This window comes from Arctopsyche grandis, chromosome 13 (assembly GCF_051622035.1).
Source record: "Arctopsyche grandis isolate Sample6627 chromosome 13, ASM5162203v2, whole genome shotgun sequence".
NCBI lineage: Eukaryota > Metazoa > Arthropoda > Insecta > Trichoptera > Hydropsychidae > Arctopsyche > Arctopsyche grandis.
Window position 1 is genome coordinate 15686080 of NC_135367.1, and position 19224 is coordinate 15705303.

The 19224-nt window shown below is 30.9% G+C and overlaps 1 protein-coding gene across 2 annotated transcripts; it reads right to left on the reverse strand.

Moving 5' to 3' along the window:
- Nucleotides 1-1489: 1489 nt before the first annotated feature.
- Nucleotides 1490-16755, reverse strand: LOC143921445 (putative phosphatidate phosphatase). Of its 2 annotated transcripts, XM_077444761.1 has the most exons (7): nucleotides 16560-16703; nucleotides 10904-11055; nucleotides 10594-10803; nucleotides 6832-6993; nucleotides 6562-6738; nucleotides 6346-6433; nucleotides 1909-2266 (listed from the first exon to the last, which is right to left on the reverse strand). In XM_077444761.1, the coding sequence occupies exons 1-6, from the start codon at nucleotides 16627-16629 to the stop codon at nucleotides 6350-6352; spliced, it is 855 nt and encodes a 284-aa protein (XP_077300887.1). In that variant the 5' UTR covers nucleotides 16630-16703; the 3' UTR covers nucleotides 1909-2266; nucleotides 6346-6349. The 2 variants fall into 2 exon arrangements, with proteins under 2 accessions (XP_077300886.1, XP_077300887.1); XM_077444760.1 differs by lacking the exon at nucleotides 6346-6433 and having other exon boundaries at nucleotides 1490-2266; nucleotides 16560-16755.
- Nucleotides 16756-19224: the final 2469 nt, after the last annotated feature.

Here is a 19224-nt window from a genome sequence, read left to right on the forward strand (position 1 = left end):
GGATATGTATTCCCACGGTATGAGAAGTGCAATCATTATTTCATGCACTTAGCTTGTCGCTAATCCTTAAAACCACTTATACCAGTCGCACGGTATGCATTTAGTTAATCCGTTAACAGATATCCGTTACAGATAATCCTTGAACGGTCACACAGTCTCTGGGATTCTATTCGCTTAATCCGCGGCGTACGTAACAATACCATATGACCCGTGCACTAATTCTATTTTCACAAATATTTTAATCTTTGTTACGTCTGCCAATTCAAATTCCAAAGAGATCTGGTTTTCGTCTTCACTCTGAACAGAGCAGACTGCAAACACATATTAAAAATCTTCGAATGATTATACTATAAAATAAGGTAGATACATTTATAAATTATGTAATAAAACAAATAAATATATTTTTTGTATAAAAATTATATTTCAATATTTTTAAAATCGTAGCACATCCATACAATATAATACTGACAACTATTCTATAATAAGCTTACAAAATGGAATAATATTGCACCAGTAAAACATATTGCAGCTTTCAGATCTGAGCTTAGGTAGGTAAATAAATATTTTTTAATGGTTTTATCTTATCAAAATTATTTTTATTCATGGAAAAACTTTTTATACATAGAATTATTAAATTATTTTTATAATTAAATTAATTCTAATTCAATTATTTTAATAATTCTATGTATAAATACTTAAATTTAATTAAAAAAATGCATAAGCGTTATAAAAAAGTATGGTAAATTTTAGTATATTTTATTTGTTATGAGCATAAACATTTAGTTTATTTTTAATAAATATAAAACAAATTAACAATTTAAATCAAAAACTAAAAAATAAATGATTTTTGTTACTTGAATCTACATACATCGTATCATATCTTTTATCATCGAATCATCATATATCTTGAATCTACATATTGTATGAGTGACGTGCCGTGGAATTTTTTGTTTCTATTGCAAACAGGATACGAGAGGGTGCCGTCATTACAGCATCCTCTTGTGTCCTGCTTGCGTAAGTAAGGCTGTGGGATAGAAACTAAATAAAGGATAAAAACTAAACTAAAACTAAAAAGCTTTTAAAAACTAAGAAATTGTCACACATAATAATGTTAAATACTAAATTATACTTAATCATAAATAAAATTCATTGCACCAGATCTAAATCTATATCTATAATCTATAAATTTCTATGTCATTATTTAATTCACATTAATTTATTAAACATACTATGTTATATTTTTTGCAGTTTAGCACCATGGGAGCTAAACTACGAGCAACTGTAATATATGTACGTAATATAGGGCCCCAGGCAACCAATATTTTTAGCCTCCCCCCCCCCCCTTTTTCGAATACGTCCATTAAGTAAAATACCAAAACTGTTTTCTCATTTAAAGCGAACAAAAATTAAATTGAAATTCAAAATAAAAATTTTGCGCCCGGGGTTATCTGCTACCCACATGCAATGGCACTGTACATATTTTATTTTTGACTCTAATGCGCCTACCTAAATAATTACTCCATTGGCTATGTTTACACTACCGATACACCTTAAATAGCAACCACAGGTTGCAATATGGGAACTGGATATGGAAAAATTCCTAAATATCGGGTGTATCGGGTGTAGATATCGGTAGTGTAAACGTAGCCATTGAGACATCTATGGATTTAGACTTCTACTTAAATTTTTACATATTGTACATAAATAAAAATTCAAATATTTGTGACAGCTGGTAGGATGATTTTTACCAATTTGAGGAACCGTTTCAATGAAGATCAGATGAATTGTCAAACTCTGATAAGAAACGATCGACTTGGAGTCACAAATATCCAAGTCTAGCCAGCAGTATTAAAGATTAACACGGGATCGAACCCGGAACCTCTCTTTTCAAATTTTTATTTTTATTTTCAGATCAGATTTTTAGATCGAATCAAATTTTAAAGAATAAATTGGTTGATATTCAAAATAAATAAAGAATACTTAGAACATTAATAGCTGCCTTAAATTTGTACATATTGTATTATCTAATTAGTTTCAAATCGTAAGACGTTTAAATAAACTTTTCAATGTTTTCAGTCAATAGAACATAACATCAGAACGTCATTATTTTATATTTATTTAATATCGATAGGATTCGCAGTGTTCAAAATTATATCATTTCTAAGTTACCATTATCGGGAGTTCCTGCATTCGTATCATACGTATTTTCAGATTTCGGTGATGAAATTGGCGACTTCGGTTTCCACAAGTCCGATACACACCCAAACTGAAAATAATATAATATTGGATTATATAGTTGATATTGATACAATATATAAAATCAATTTAATATGCGAATTTTAATTTTTCAAACTTATGATATCTTCTTATGCATAGGTACATATACATATATGTAATTGGTAAATTTTGTATATGGACAACGTACAAATGTAAAATTTTAATTGTTGATTCCAGAGGAAATAAAATAACTGTGTTGGTAAAAAGATTCAGCTATAACATTTACTGGATTTTAAGCTACAAATTTATGCCGAAAAACAAACTCCAAAGAAAAAAGATGCTGAATTTAATACTACATATAAGTATGTATATACATACATATGTACATATATGCATATGGATGGTGAAACGAACAAATGTTCACATCACCATCATTGACATAATATACCTGATAGATGGTTCACACGAAAAAATGTTCACGTAACAAAAAAAAACCTTGACCTTGAAAAAACCTTGAAAAAAACGTTGACGCGACAAAATGTTCACCCACAAAACGTTCATACATTCAAAAATGAAACTTTTTACGAAAAAATGTTAAAGAATCCAATGAAACGTGTAGTGACGAAGATTTACGCATTATGTTTTCACAGATTAATAAATAATTAATATTATATTTATTAATATACTTATGTATATTTAAATATTTTATTATGTTTCCTTACTAATTAAAGAAACCGAAAATTCTCATGATAATTTTTGTACTTGGTGAATAAATTTAGATTAGACTAGCTTATCTAATACACCTACATATATTTATTAATCAGTGAAAGGATAATCTTCACACGGTTTACCAAATTCTTGAATGTTTTTGCTAGTAAAAAATTTCGTTTTTGAACGTATGAATGTTTTGTGAGTGAACATTTTATCGCGTGAATGTTTTGTGGGTGTTCATTTTGTCGCATGAACGTTGTCCGCGAACGTTGTCCATGAACTTTTTCACAGTGAACGTTGTTTCGTGTGAAAATTTTATCCGTGAACTTTATGTACATATGTACATATATGCAGAAGTACATGTCTAAATTTTATCGAGTATATTATGTCGATGAACGTTTTGCCCGTGAACGTTTTTTCACGGAACCATATCGATATACATATGTACATATAATATGTATTTAGGAAAGATTTTTGAATGTGCGTGTGGTTAGCGAACGGGCATGGTGCGAAGCGTGTATGAAGGCACTTGCCGGAAGGTTTGTCCGAAGTTAAGACGCATAAATAAACACTGTTTAAACGACTCCATGTGTATCATTTGTAACCCCCTGCATCGAGGAAACTACATTTATAATTTAACCAATGCTGTTTTATTTTTGAATAGTTACTGGTAAATTTCAATTATTTGTGATGATTTTGATTTTAATAATTAATAATTGATAATTGATAAATTGTTGGACTATATTTACACATTACACAACATATATACATAATTATATAGATTAAAATCCTCAAATAATAGCTAATAATTAATTTAAATATTATATTAGAGTAACTTTCTATGAATACTGATATACTAAAATGTTTAGATATTTGTCATCATATTATCAATGGAAAGATATCATTTTTTCAATTTTAACTATTTATTTATGTAAGAACGTACATACGACGGAAAACCAAAGGCTACAAAAAAAAAAAATTCGGGTGTGACCAACCCATGACTTTATCTATGTATTTGATGAATATAAGAAGGCTACAAAACAAAATTCGATATTGAACTGATGACTATGATAGCGATACAAATTGAGCGCAAACGTATGGAAACTTGCACAAAACAAAAGATCTACTTCCGGTTGTCAGATTTTGTTCAAATTTTTTTTATTACTAAAAATCACTATCAGTATTATACTCATTAAATATCAAGAAAATAAAAATAATTTTAAAGGTCAAAATAAAATAATGAAATATTGTTTTAAAAAAAAATACTACTTCCGGTTTACAAATTCTGACCAAAACCCTACCAGCTCTAAGTTAGTACATAAAGGATAGAAATATAAATTTTCAGCTTAATACGTTCAGGGGTGCGGACAGAGTAGTGGGCACAACATTTTTGACCTTTCTACGAGGAAAAAAATCCCACTTCCGGTTCATTAAATTAAGTGATTTTTTTTTTATTTTTACTTAAAATTACTATTTTTCTTATACACATTAAATATCAAGAAGCTTAAAACAATTTAAAAGGTCAAAATAAAATAATGAAATACTGTTTTTTAAAAAAATACTACTTCCGGTTTACGAATTCTGACCAAAACCCTACCAGCTCTAAGTTAGTACACAAAGGATAGAAATATAAATTTTCAGCTTAATACGTTCAGGGGTGTGGACAGAGTAGTGGGCACAACATTTTCAACCTTTTTAAGTGAAAAAAATCCCACTTCCGGTTTATAAAATTTAATAATTTTTTTTCATTTTCATCAAATTGCTACAAGAATTATACTTGAATTTTTTTGTGACGAACACACATGTTTAAGGGGTTGAAAAAAATAGTGGAAGAAAAATCGAACAAGAGTTAACTGCCACTTCCGGTTGACACATACTTACTAAATTTTATATATAAGTTGCTATTAAGCCTTAACTTTTAGATATGAAATTTCAGTTCAACAAACAAAAGGTTTCTGAGAAAAACATAAAAAACCTCGATTCTCTAGAGTAAAAGTACTACTTCCGGTTCAGATAGAAATATTTAAAAAATATAAGGTTATAAAAATTATTATTTCTATCATATTTAAAAAAAATTCAGTCTGATTCAGTTAGTGGTTTGGGAGATAATTGAATTCAAAAACTTAAAAAAAAGAGGACACCTATAAGGGGAGGTACCATTTCCGGTCAATTTACAAATTTAAAAAAAAATTACGACGTGTCGATAAGAATTTCATTAACCGATACTAAGTTTCAGTTCGATAGGACTAACGGTGTTAAAAATATCCCCAAAATACACACACACACAGACACACATTTTTTCTAGATCATGAAAACGTGATCAGTGATCGATTCTGAGTTCGAATCAATCAAAATCTCGAGTTCGAATTTTCGCATGATCACAAAACTTCATCTATTGTTACTACGTACATAGATAAAGTAAAAATACATACGACAGATTGAGCATTTGAAGTGAATGGTAGAAGTACAATAAATAACTTTGTACATAAAGTGTCAAGACACACTTTCAATTCTTGCAAAATTATAAAGACAGCACTTTAATAAGTTGCTTACTGAAACAAAATTAACTTCTTGAAACTATAGTTTTATAATATAAAAATTATAATGATGATGGATATCATTTATGTATATGTATTTATTTATCAGTAGCGTTTTAGTATGATGTATTGAATGAAATTAAAGAACATTCACCGAGTTACAATAAAAAATAGTAAATTCAAATGATTTTTGGGGGACGCGACAATTGGTGCAAGTCCAAAAGGTTCAACGACAAAATGTACCCGAAAATTAGTGCACTGACAAAATGTACCCGCGACAAAATGTTCACGCGACAAAATGTACCCGCGACAAAATGTAAACGGAAATAATGTTCAAGCGACAAAATGTTCAAAAATCCTAAATTATCCTATTTTAATGGCAAAAGTAACTTTTTATTGTATTATATTTATCGATGTATTTGGTACTTTTTATCGTATAGATCGCGGATGTTATTAAATTATTATAAATTAAAGGTGTAAAATTATTATAAATTAAATACGATAAAAAGTACCATATACATCGATAAATATAATACAATAAAAAGTTACTTTTGCCATTAAAATAGGATAATTTAGGATTTTTGAACATTTTGTCGCTTGAAAATTATTTCCGTTTACATTTTGTCGCGGGGACATTTTGTCGCGTGAACATTTTGTCGCGGGTACATTTTGTCAGTGCACTAATTTTCGGGTACATTTTGTCGTTGAACCTTTTGGACTTGCACCAATTGTCGTGTAACCGATTTTTGTGTTATATTTTCGAGTACCCAAATAAAGCAAATTCATTGTTATGAATGATTAAAATACATAAAACAAATATAAACCGAAGAAAATACAGTATTACACCTAAAAAAGTAAATTTTAATTCACAAGCACTTACAAAATTAATCGTTCATCAATGGTGTAGTTTCTACTAACACCTTATTTGAAATTTCGAACCGAAAATAATTCGTGTTTAATAAAAGTTGCTGAAAATCAATACATCAGATTTATGTACAAAACGTGAATCGTTACTATGGTGTGTATGAATCAAAATTTGAACCATTCGGACTGGAAAATTTACATTATCCCGTTCGACTGGCCTACTGATAATTACAATTAGTATTGCGGTGATGGCTCCGATGCATGACCCGGCCAAAACATCACTCCAGTGATGCTTATAGTCTGAGATTCGTGACAGTATCGTGAACCATGCGAGCATAAAGGCGATAAATTGACATCCATGACGCAATAACTTTGAACCTGCCCACTTAAATCTGCGTTGCACATAAACCTAAGCATAATAAAAATTTAATTCGAAGTTATCATAGATTAAGTATATTATTGATTTTGTAAAAGGATGAATAAAATAAATAACAACACTAACAGCAACATATATCATAGTGAACGTTGAAAACGAAGAGTGTCCACTAGGGAATGACAATCTCATTTCTTTTAAGAGATGTGGATCCGTGCCTTTGCACGTGAAGTTTTGAATATATGCCCATCTATTTTCCACTGCATCACAGTCAATGTCTGGTTGGCATACCTGAAAAAAGTAAAAAATCAAAATTAGCCATTTAAATTGTTGACACCATTGAAGGTGGTGTCGCGACAAAACGCTCAACGACACAACGCGCACGGACATTAAATTCACAGATAAAACGCTCACGAAATTATTCGTACGTACAAGAACGTTATTTTCTACACAAAAATTATTCCAAAATTCAATAAAACGTGTCGTGACGAATTAACATATTATCCTATCACAGATTAATAAATAAAATATATATTAGATAAACCAGTTTAATCTCAATTTATTGTAAATAAATTGAGATTAAACTGGTTTATCTAATATATATTTTAATTATTAATCTAACATTGTAACATTGTAAATGTATAAATTATTGTATATTTGATTTGATGTTTGGTTTCAATTTCAGTTCCGGATTTGGATTCCTTTTTCATTTTGGATTTAGGATTCCTTTTTCAGTTCAGGTTGCGGATTCCTTTCTCAGTTCCGGTTCTGGATTCCTGTTTCAGTTCCGATTCCCGATCAATTTAAAAAGTATACTCCGTTTGTGAACTGGAGTTTATTCACTAGGGTTTCTTTGACGGCACTACAATGTGCGATGGAACACAATGTTTCACAACGTTGTCCCTGGAACGAACGATTTATATTTAGTTTATTTAAACAATTTTGCAATTTTACTCGTTTAATAGAGAATTTTGTCAATTAATTTTATTTTGTTTTGTTATTTTTTATTGAATAATTTAATATGCCATAATCCATGCGATGATATTTCATCCGGCTTATCACTACTAGTATATAACCCCGTTGATTATTTTGCATTTATAATTAACACCAATTAAAAAAATAATTGTAATTGTCCAAAAATCCTTATTAAGGCGAAGGAATAAAAAAATCTTATAATAAAGTTTATACTTTGTGAATAAATTGAGATTAAACTGGTTTATCTAATATATATTTTATTTATTAATTAATCTGTGATAGGATAATGTGTTAATTCGTCACAACACGTTTTATTGAATTTTGGTATAATTTTTTGTAGAAATTTTTTTTAAAAACGTTTTTGTACGTACGAATAATTTTGTGAGTCGTGCACGTTGTATCGTTGAGCGTTAGGTCCGTGAGCGTTTTGTCGTGGAACCGTTTTGTGATCGAAAAATCTCGTCTCGAGATTTTGTTTAGATCTGGTTTATCTAATATATATATTTTATTTAATAATCTGTGATAGGATAATGTGTTAATTCGTCACGACACGTTTTATTGAATAATTTTTTGTAGAAATTAACGTTTTTGTACGTACAAATAATTTTGTGAGCGTTTTGCCGCGTGAGCGTGCACCTTGTGTCGTTGAGCGTTAGGTCCGTGAGCGTTTTGTCGTGGAACCGTTTTCAATACAGTCAAGCTTAGAGGTTGTGATCGAGAAATCTCGTCTCGAGATTTCTCGAGAAATGTTGATTATCGTTTCTCGAGAATATTTTATCGTGAAATTTCGAGATTCCTATTTCTCGAGAATATTTTATTATGAAAATTCGAGATTCTCGTTTCTCGAGAAATCGTTTATTAGAATCTCGAAAATATCGATTCATTACAATATTAAAAAAAAAATTATACTCGAGAATTCTCGAGAAACAAAAAAGAAAATCTCGAATTCTCGAGATTCAAATATTCCAAGAAAATGAGATTCTCAAATCTCGAGATTCAAATATTTCGAGAAAATGAGATTCTCGAATCTCGAGAATCAAAAAAAGTCGAGAAATCACAACCTCTAGTCAAGCTGTGTTTATGTATATGAGAAAACGTGAGGCCAAGTGATAAATTACATGTCACATAAATCTGGTCTATTTTTTTTAATTATTCCTTGACGATATCGTTTTGGAAATTAGTTGTGCGTAAAAATATCCGCAGACATGACGCATCCTTCCTTTTGATGTTTTAAAAAGGAGTGAATTGCAGACAGATGTTCCTGTCAAGGCAGTTTATCTTTTGTCAGCTTCAAAGCTCTAATGAGATCGTATTTTAGTCCCACACATATAGGAGTGTATTCAAAATCCATACTGTAATATTGCCATAGTGAAATGTCGGTGAACGACTCGTCGTGTACGTGTAGATCCATATTTCAAGTGGTGTTTTCTTTATTACTGCTTCTATGATGGTCCATGCTGGAAGCATTGGACCATCATATGAGAACTGAGATATTCTCTGTATATGAGAACTGAGAACAGATAGCATCTTACTATCATCATACGGCTTTTTAGGGATAATTCACGACTACATAAGACTTTTTTTAGCAAAATAAGTCATCCTGGTTCTCTCTATTCGGCATTTTATTTCAATCATGTGATCTTACTAAAATACAACCCAGATATACAGTACATTGAATCACTTTAGAAGCACTCCTTAGACTTCGTATTCATAAGATGAATGTTTGCAGATATACATATATGTACATATATTTTGTTTTTTCCATATTTAATTTTAGACCGTATTTATTATATGACTCGGTCACTTTGTTAATGAGTATCTACAATCTACAATCTCTACCATTCGCCATGAGTACAGTGTTATATGCATAATTCATGTTGTTTAACAAAACTCCATTTACTTAAATCCCCTCTTCGGCTCCTTCTAATGGTTCTTCATATATTTTTCGGCATGTATTGAAGATCATAGAGCATAATATGAATCCTTATCAGAAGATTGTAGTATCTGTATCATTTGTTTATGTTCAACTTTGCCAAAGGCGTTTTTGAAGTCATAAAAACATAAAAAGACATCCGCATTCATATCTCGGCAACGTTATACAAGTACATGGATACTGAAAAGTGCTTCTCTGACACTTAATCCATTGCGAAAACCGAATTGAGTTTCGCGAATATGTTGTTCGATTTTTTAGTAAATGCATTACAAAGCAGATCATAATTATCGCACGTTAGTCTGAGTAAATCATGTTTTACATTACGGTTAATTTGGACTCCCTAGTACGTATATATGTATATTTTGACACACTAAGCTATCTTTTAACAATAATGAAGTGTTATCACAATGTTCATTTAACCTACATAGTTTTTTATATTTCTTAACTAAAAACACTAGTTCTACCAAGTGTTTACACTGATAAATATGTACTTAAATACATACATGCAGCTAATTCAATAATATATAAATAACGCAATAATTATAGTAGTCCATCTATTGTTTTAGATCTAGAACAATTGATAAAACATAAATCATGGAATTCGTAGAAGTTAAAAAAAATGTATACATACATTTAAATTAAAGCGTAGAAACATGTATAGTAAAGAATATATTACATACATATATATTTATAATATTATATTGATATCAAATGCAGTGTAACCATTTAAAAACACTTAAAGTATACAGTGTACTTAATGATGGGCGGCAGATGTTCATTATTTATTAGTGCATTAGATGCATTATGTGTATACTTTTCTCATGATGTGAGATGTGTAATGGTAAGAAAAATCACTATCTACACAGCTAAGTGCATTTCTCACCACTGGAATATTGCCACATGCCCCCTTTACGATAAACATTCTTACTGTCGTATTGCATGCCAATTCAAATCGACAAAAATATATATGTATGTATGCTTACATCAAAAAAGTGAGGTCTTAGTCTTCCAACAGTATATTTTGCAATATCAGTTGCAAGCTGCTGACATGCAACTCCAAAACCGAAGACTCCAATTGTATTGTACGAAGACCAAATCCATGGACTGACGTTGAACCTCATGAATAAGAGACGAGATTTCTTTCGTTCATGTTTTTTTTTTTTTATATACAATACGAATTCGGTCACCAATATCTGAAATCAAATTTTACAATACACGATGAATCAACTGTTCCATTTCTCTATCATTATCAAAGGGTTGGATATTGAGTAATTATTAAATGCACAAATTTACCAATATGATGGGTCCGCCGAGCCCAAAGATGTATAGCATCGTACTCGTAACTGTCGATGGATGAAATGGATGTCGTAGGGATTCATCGTCGCAAAAAAAACCTCTCTTATACGGTTTCCCCCATAAGAAATAAAATAATATGGGTAATCCAACTGAAAAAAGTATTAGTTGATGTTATATAACTTTCAAAAGCCACAATAAGAGATATAAAAAATGACCATTTAAACGAAAACCATGTTAAACGTATAAGAGGTTAGTAAAAAAAACATAAATATATAAAATATGGTAATAATGAAGAAACGGTGAACTTTAGATTCAGGGGTCAAGTTTTCTCTTTTAATCGTTTTTGTTAGTGTTTATATTATCTGCTTTTTTATAATCTGCTAAATACATACTGCCCATTGAAAATCAACATGTGGGATACAAATTTTGAAAAAAAATACCAAAAAACTTCTAAAATTTTTTTTTCAAATTTCTCAATTCTTATGAAAGTTCATACTATCAAAGATTTATTATCATAAATATCTATAATAATACAATAAATTAAGCGTAAAAGTCAATTTCTGTAAATACATATTAGCCAGCAGTTTGGCTTAGTGGTAGCGTATATATTTAGCACCACTGAGGTCAAAGGTTCGAGTCCTCGCCACTGCTGGTTAGATTTGGGGGTTTTGTGACTCCAAATCGATCGTTTCTCTATTAGAGTTTGCCAATTTTATCTGATCATTGCTGACACGGTTCCTGAAAATTGGCATTAGATCTAATCCTGTTGTCACAAAAATCTGCCTGTGTATAATTTGTAATAATTATACACAGTAATCTTAAATATATAGATATCTCTATAGACATCTCTATAATTTCGTATTTATTATATGTATAAAAATTGTATACAAAAAAAATCTAAAAATAATCCATAGATGTCTCTATGATTATTATTTCTGATTAATTGTTATATGCTATATATTCTGATTGTATATGTATGTATTACTGTATTTCTGATTTCTGATTGTTTATGTATTCTGTATTTCGTTAACGTACACCCGTCGCATTGGAGCAAATCTGTAATGGCGAGTGTATATTGATTTGTAACAATAAAATAAAATAAAATATTTGCTAAAATCGTTGAACTTGAAGAGATAAAAAAAAGTTTGAGGGACAAATGAATTGTTTCGTTGATAATAAGTGACAGAATGTCTTATCAGTTATTAATCAATAAAATGAAATACAGCACGACTGCATTCAATATACAGAACATGAGTTGGTTTGCTTTAGTTAAAAAGCAAAATGAAAAAACCAAACAAAAAAGAAAGAGATGGACAGCTCAGTAAATTGAATATGTCTTTTAATAACATGACAGGCCGTCCAAAAGGTTTGATGTATAAAAAGATATGAAGCGTACATTCGCATATAATCAAAATTTATTAATAAATTTAAAGGCATTAAAGGCAATGTTTGACACTGGCATGGCAGAAGATGACACATCGTAAGGATTCGGAGACCACCCGGGATGCTTAATCCGACCAGTTTAATTATACCAGTGAGAATTAACGTCGACTGTTCAAATTTTGACTTAATAACATGTATTAAGGTACGAGCGAGTCCCGAATGTTATATATATGTAGTTTTCATTGTTTGGATCCTTATATTGGATGTGAAATATTTAAAGTTGCATAGTACAATGACTTTATACATTTATTGATTGAATTGGGTCATACTATGTACTACTACTGCTCATTCAATTACAATCTCCCCTTTATAATACAACTGCATCATACTAGGGGAAATAGTATGCAAGTGTTGTTCTAATACTGATAATGCAACATACACAAACATTTTCGATTTATCATCAGTATGTTAAAATGAATATACTGTAGGAGAAAGTCATTACAAAGTAGTCATTTGCTTTTACCGGTAATACTGTAAATTAAAAAAAATAATTGAAAAGATAGGAATTTTCGTTTTTCTCAAGAGCTAGTTTCCGGACAAAACATAATTTGAAGTGTGAATTTCAATAATGTAGATCAAAAACATTAATAAAAAAATTAAAATATGAATTTGGAATAAAGGTTGATGTACATATATATATATATATATATATATATATATATATATATATATATATATATATATATATATATATATATATATATATATATATATATATATATATATATATATATATATATGTATGTTGACAGGTTTTGAGTGTTGTATTTGAATTTGCCTTTCTCGGTCTGGTATTTATTGAAAAATAAAATTTGAACGTTTTATAAAGTTGTTTATGAAAATAATTATAACATTCAAAATCAGAAAGCAGTGGCGTAGCGTGAATTCCTGGTGCCCCCCCGCAAAATATTTTAAGGCCCCCCCCCTATTATTCATATTATTTACTTACAGCAAAATAACTTTCCAAATTAATAATTTATACCTTTTTTACGTATGTACCTATATACCGAAGTGCATTAATAGTTTAATCTGGACAACCAAAAAGCAGTGCACAAGTATCTGATGATGAATTTTCCTTAAAAACTTCCCACATGTGACCCACATGGTGACAGCGAAAATTTATAAATTTTATTGGTTTTAATCATATAATTTTGTTTTATTGTTTACACATTGAAAAAATATATACAAGAATAAGAAAGAATTTTCAGTAACTAGGTTGAAAATTGGCACTGACGTTCAAAAGATGGAAAAAGACGGCAGTTTTCTAGCCCTATTGGCATAGATCAATTACACAATGAGGATGAATTCAAAATATGTATAATAATGTATGTACATACACGTATATTACAAATAGGTTGAAAAATAAGAAAAGTTTTTAAAAAAGTTATTTCAAAAAACTTACGGAACAAATTAAAAAATCAGTGAAAAAGGCGCGCTTCGTGGCGCCCCCCCCCCCCCGCATTGCGGGGTCTGCGGGCGCGGTAGCTACGCCACTGTCAGAAAGAAAAATTGAATAAACTTCTTGACTTTTATCAAGGACTACATACATAAGTGTGTAATCTTTCAGCTTTATATCGAACATTCTTCTAATTGAGAAATCGCTTTAATTTTTTTCTGTTATTTTTACAAAAATTAATGTTAACATAAAACAACATATTGTCCGGAGTCAATTAACAAAATCACTATAACCCCCAGTTGCAATGAAATTAAAAAATATATACGCTATAGATATAATATACTTATGTTGTGTCCGTTGATATTTCAATGGGCAGTTTCGGAAAGGAATTGATACATTAACCACAGCAGAGGCTATTGTTGCTATTCTTCTTAAAAGATTTTATACAGATTTTTCGTATCACAATAATTTTTGTCTTGTATTCTGGATTAATCTAATATATAATAATATAATATATGAAGAGACTTTGTGTTTTTTTGGTTCGTAGAATCCGTGACGTCATCAAACAAATCAAAGTTTCTATGCTGAAGATATTGATATCATTGATTATTTTTTTTCGATTCAAATAAATTTAATAAAAAAACAAATGAATGCTTACTATTAGATTAGCCATTTGTTTAAGCGGTTTATATTACACTCTGAGTGAAGCCGGGTAAAACCACCAGTATACATACATATATATATACAATGAATTATCCATGTATTTTTTTACTTCTTATAAAATATTCATGTTTTTATATATATATGTATTTCATTAATTTTTAATAAAGCTTTTCGTATAATAATACTAAAACTTTTCGTATTTGTCAAGTTTCTCAATATTTTTTTTTAAATGAAAGTGGGTTTTAATTGTCTAGTGTAAGAATTTAATCAATTTTGCTGTTATTCTATACCTTGAATTTTCCTTTAGTATCACAAATACAAATTAAAAAAATATATTCTGCTGTTGTTAATTTTAATCGCATGTAAAATATGTTTTGTCACCCTGAAATATTACTCAAACATTACTCATGATTACTACATGGATAAATTGACCTATTAGTGATAATTTTTATTACTCATAAACGACGTTTCATCACTTTGAAATATTGCTCAAACTATTAACAAAATGCAGTAGGCAACAAAATAGAGTCAACGAAGCTGTGCTTTACAAATTTATTCATTATTAATTTATTTAAATCTAATCCAACGACTCTCCTATTCAATTTTAAAATTATAAATTCTAATTATCCAATTTTGAGTACGAATTTTATCCAATTTTTAGATAAATAAGTTGCAAAATTGAATACATATTATAAATGTGTACCACTAACATAAAATTAATTTTGCAATTCAAATTTAATAAAAATTCTCTTAATGTTTCAAAGAAAAATACTGAAATTTACATGTCCATTGAAGACAATGGTGATAAAATCCAAAAAATAAAGCAAAAGACAAAATGTAAGACTCCTCAAAATCTACTATGACTTTAGCCCATTTGTAGGCATATAGTTTTGTAATTATTTATTCAAAATATTGCCCCCAACCTTCGCTTTAAAAATTTCTGAATCTTCACTGATTTTTAAAAACATCACAACACTTGATGTTTCTATTATAAAATATGGCCAAATACCCCTTACGTTTTTTCATAATAGACAACTTTGACACTAAGAAAATATTTCACAAGACAGTGTTGATACTATGTCCTGTTTTTAAAGTGAATTTAGTATAAGGTGACCATTATTTCCGAATTCAAAACCAGGACATTTTTTCCAAAAACATATCTCTAAATACTTCAATTATTTAAAACGAAGATTAAGGAATCATGGACGCACAATTATAAAAAAATTAATTCATTTTCTTCAATACTCTTAAAATTATACTAAGTGATTAGAAAATATTTTAAGGTTTCAACATTCAATTTCGTTACATCACTGGTCTTTATATTATTCATAAAACTAAATTCGGCTAGTGCATTTGTTCCTGATAACAACATTTGACTAATTTGCCAATATTTTTGTAGAAAACTTGGTATATTTATCCATCTAATAGATAAAAAATTCTATTATATAAAAAGTATACTGATTTTATCTCACGACTTACCAGGACAGATACCCAAAAAACCAGTACTGTTCAGGTAAAATCAGTACGAATGGTTACCTTAATTTAGCCAGTTTTTAAAGTCACAATTGTTAATTACGGATTCCTAATGACCAGCCGAACAATATAGTATTAAAACATATGAAATTCCAAAAAGCGCTTTTTAACCATTTTTGATAATAAGGGCCCACTTATCAAGCGCGGAATTTTCAAGATGAATTACAATATGACACACAATATTATTCACTAAGAATTAAAAACTATTCTTATGAACATAAATATTAAATATGCAGCAGTTTTAAAAGCCGCATAGTGATGTCATCTTTCATCTAGGTCAACAACAAAAAGAAAGCGGAGACAAAAACGGTAACGAAATTAGAGTGAATAACACTGGCGAAAAGTACAATCATAGCGGTAAGTCACTGATAAACTAGTAAAAATGATTAATTAGGATTGATATGCGTATTGACGAGTGGCGTGCGCTGAAATAGGAATAGCCTGTTCCTCTTGTATCCTGCTCGTGCACATTAAGTAAGGCTGTACGACATAAAAAAAGAGAGAGAATTTCAGCGCACGCCACTGGTATTGACAGGATGTTTGTGCGTTCTGCGGTTCACCGCGCATCGTTTGGCATTTGGAGTTAACACTGAACTATCGCTTCCTGGCGAAACTAACCGCACAACAAGAGGAGTCCATCGATGACGATTTTAAGTCCCAAATTAAATTCGGGTTGGTTTGGTTCCATTGTTTTTATATATTGTATTAATGATGGAGCGTATGGCCCCAACGCCAGCCACCTACCATCGTCGCGCCCCCACACAAACTGAAGCTTGCGCATGCGTCCACACCGCACTCCAAATATTCAATATATGTACATCTATAAGCAGTTTCCGTGCAACCTCTGACAACGCTTCTCAATCCGGCCCCCATGGAGCCCCTGAACATTTCAAGGGAGAGATAATCAGGCCCATATCTAAGGGGTAGCAAACTGGGCATTTGCCCAGTTAGCCCAGTTAAAAAAACAATAATTTTGCACCTTTTTTGTGGAAGGGGATTCATTTTAGAATTTAAAAAAATAAAATGTTTGCCTTTAGAGTAGATAATTTTTTTTATATAAAGTTCATTTTTTGATAAAAAAAAGTTGTGTGACAATAATGGACCCCATGAAAATTTCATCGGGTGTATTACATGTAAGTAACAACTACCTACATATAAACAATATAAAATAGCAATAGAAAAATTAATGAATTAATTAAATTAATTTTAATTAGATGGCGCTAAATGCTCGTGGCACTATTTTCCAAGAGGAAATATTGATAGAAAAAAAATATATTCAGGTTTTTTCTTAATTCGACGAACCAAAAGTTACATACATACAAAGTCTCTTTCGAAATAGATTATTAGACTACTAGTAGCCTGTATGCACATAATTGTGCACTCGGTAAAATATCGCAATTCGGATCAACGGAATTAATAATTTAATATTAAAAAAATATTTTGTTTTTGTCGGCCGATCATACGAATGAAGTGATATGCCGCGTCTCTTTCCACGATATACGATTCCAAGGGGAGAAAGAGAGACGGAGCCTGTTAACGACATTCCGCACTACAAATCAATTTTTACATTTCAACACAATTCAATCTTCAATAAAGTTACACATCACAATTACAATTTAAAATTATTTCAAGCAATACAAAACAGAAAGGTATCACAATTACAATTTAAAATTATTACAAGCAATACAAAACATTAAAATCAATACCTTTACAATGACAAGTTAAATCTTTACATCGGAAACAATCACATTTTAAAACATTACTAGAATTAGCAATAAAACATTAAATCAATACCTTTACATTGACAGAAGTTAAATCTTTACATCGGAAACAATCACATTTTAAAACATGATTCAATATACAAAGCACTTCCCAAAAAATACTAGAATAAGCAATAAAACATTACACTTTTCAATCATCAAATTACAAGTAAGGCTTAACTAAAAACCCTCCAGATATTTAACTTATTCTCTAATTCACAAACGCACACTTCACTTCACGGCACAACTTAAATACTATCCAATGCCGGTGGCGATTCTCTGTGACCGTCCGACGAACTCCCCGTCGCCCCACAGATTTCCTGCTAGTAATTTACCATAAATGAAGTCAACACATATTGGTTCTGGCTCACTGATACATTCAATAAGTCTTTTATCAATCCATGGTTCTATTTTCTTTTCCATTGAATTAACATCAATCCGACTACGACCGAGCTTGAAAGTGAATATAGTGTCCTTCGGTGTTGAAATTTTGACTGGGTCCCTTAATCCTTCTTGTGATTTAGCCATATCTTTCTCTTTGTCTTTATGTTTCTCCTTTTCTTTATTCTCATCTTCAGAATTCTTCAAATGACTATAATCCTTAGATCCTTTTTTAAATTGATCATCGGGTGGTTCATCTGTATTTGAAGACGGTATGTCTCCGTAGTCCCAAAGTCTTCCTCTTTGCAAACCATCACCGTCCATACTTCCATCAGCCAGGTTCACACCTCCATCAGCCATGTTCGCATCGTCCTCTTCATTATTGGAAACAATGAGTTCTCTTTGAGCAGACATCTCTCGTGAAGCCCGTTGCTGCAAAGGTCTTTTGTGACATTTAAATTGTCTTTTACATGCCTGCTGCCACACTTCCTTACGATCCCTCATCTCTTGCTCTTTTTTTCTCCTCGGCAGACTCCGTTCTAAGTTAACCTCCATCAAAACACACGGTTTATTAACACATTTCACTTTGTTGCCGTCAATGCACATAAGAACGGATTCTGTGATAGGGCTACCCAACAGGGCGGCACCCGGGATTCTGACTTCTTTTCTTATTTCTTCTTGTATTGTCAAGACAGACTTTGTTTTGGTGCTGTTACATTGAGCTGATATGTGCCCAAACTCGTTACAATTGAAACAACGAGTTCCTCTCGTCTTAAACCTACAGTCGGCTGCTAAATGACCCCGTCCACCACAATTGTAGCATCGTGAACTCAGTCTTTCTCGGTTTTCACGGTTTCTCACGGGCCCCGTCACCCTGGGTTCGTCGTCCTCTCTAATTTTCTCGCACTGCGTAACTCGCGTCTTCAGCTCCTTAATAGATCCAGCCCCGCTCAGAATCAATTTTTCGTACTTATCAAACCCAAGTCCACCAATTATGTACGCGATAATCGCCTCTTCCTCAATAAAACTACACTTGGCTGCAATCCCCTTCATCCTGTAAATATAGCTTAAACTGTCTTCCGATCTTCCCCTTTTCTCCAATCTTAGCTCCCGGTGCACGTCCGCACTATTCAACTGATGGC

Coding starts and splice junctions, on each gene's coding strand:
- LOC143921445 (XM_077444760.1), bottom strand. CDS start 16,722: ATGCGCAAGCTTCAGTTTGTGTGGGGGCGCGACGATGGTAGGTGGCTG. Junction 6,994..10,593: donor TAAGACCTCACTTTTTTGAT/GTAAGCATACAT, acceptor TACTTTTTTCAG/GTATGCCAACCAGACATTGA. Junction 6,739..6,831: donor TCACTATGATATATGTTGCT/GTTAGTGTTGTT, acceptor TATTATGCTTAG/GTTTATGTGCAACGCAGATT.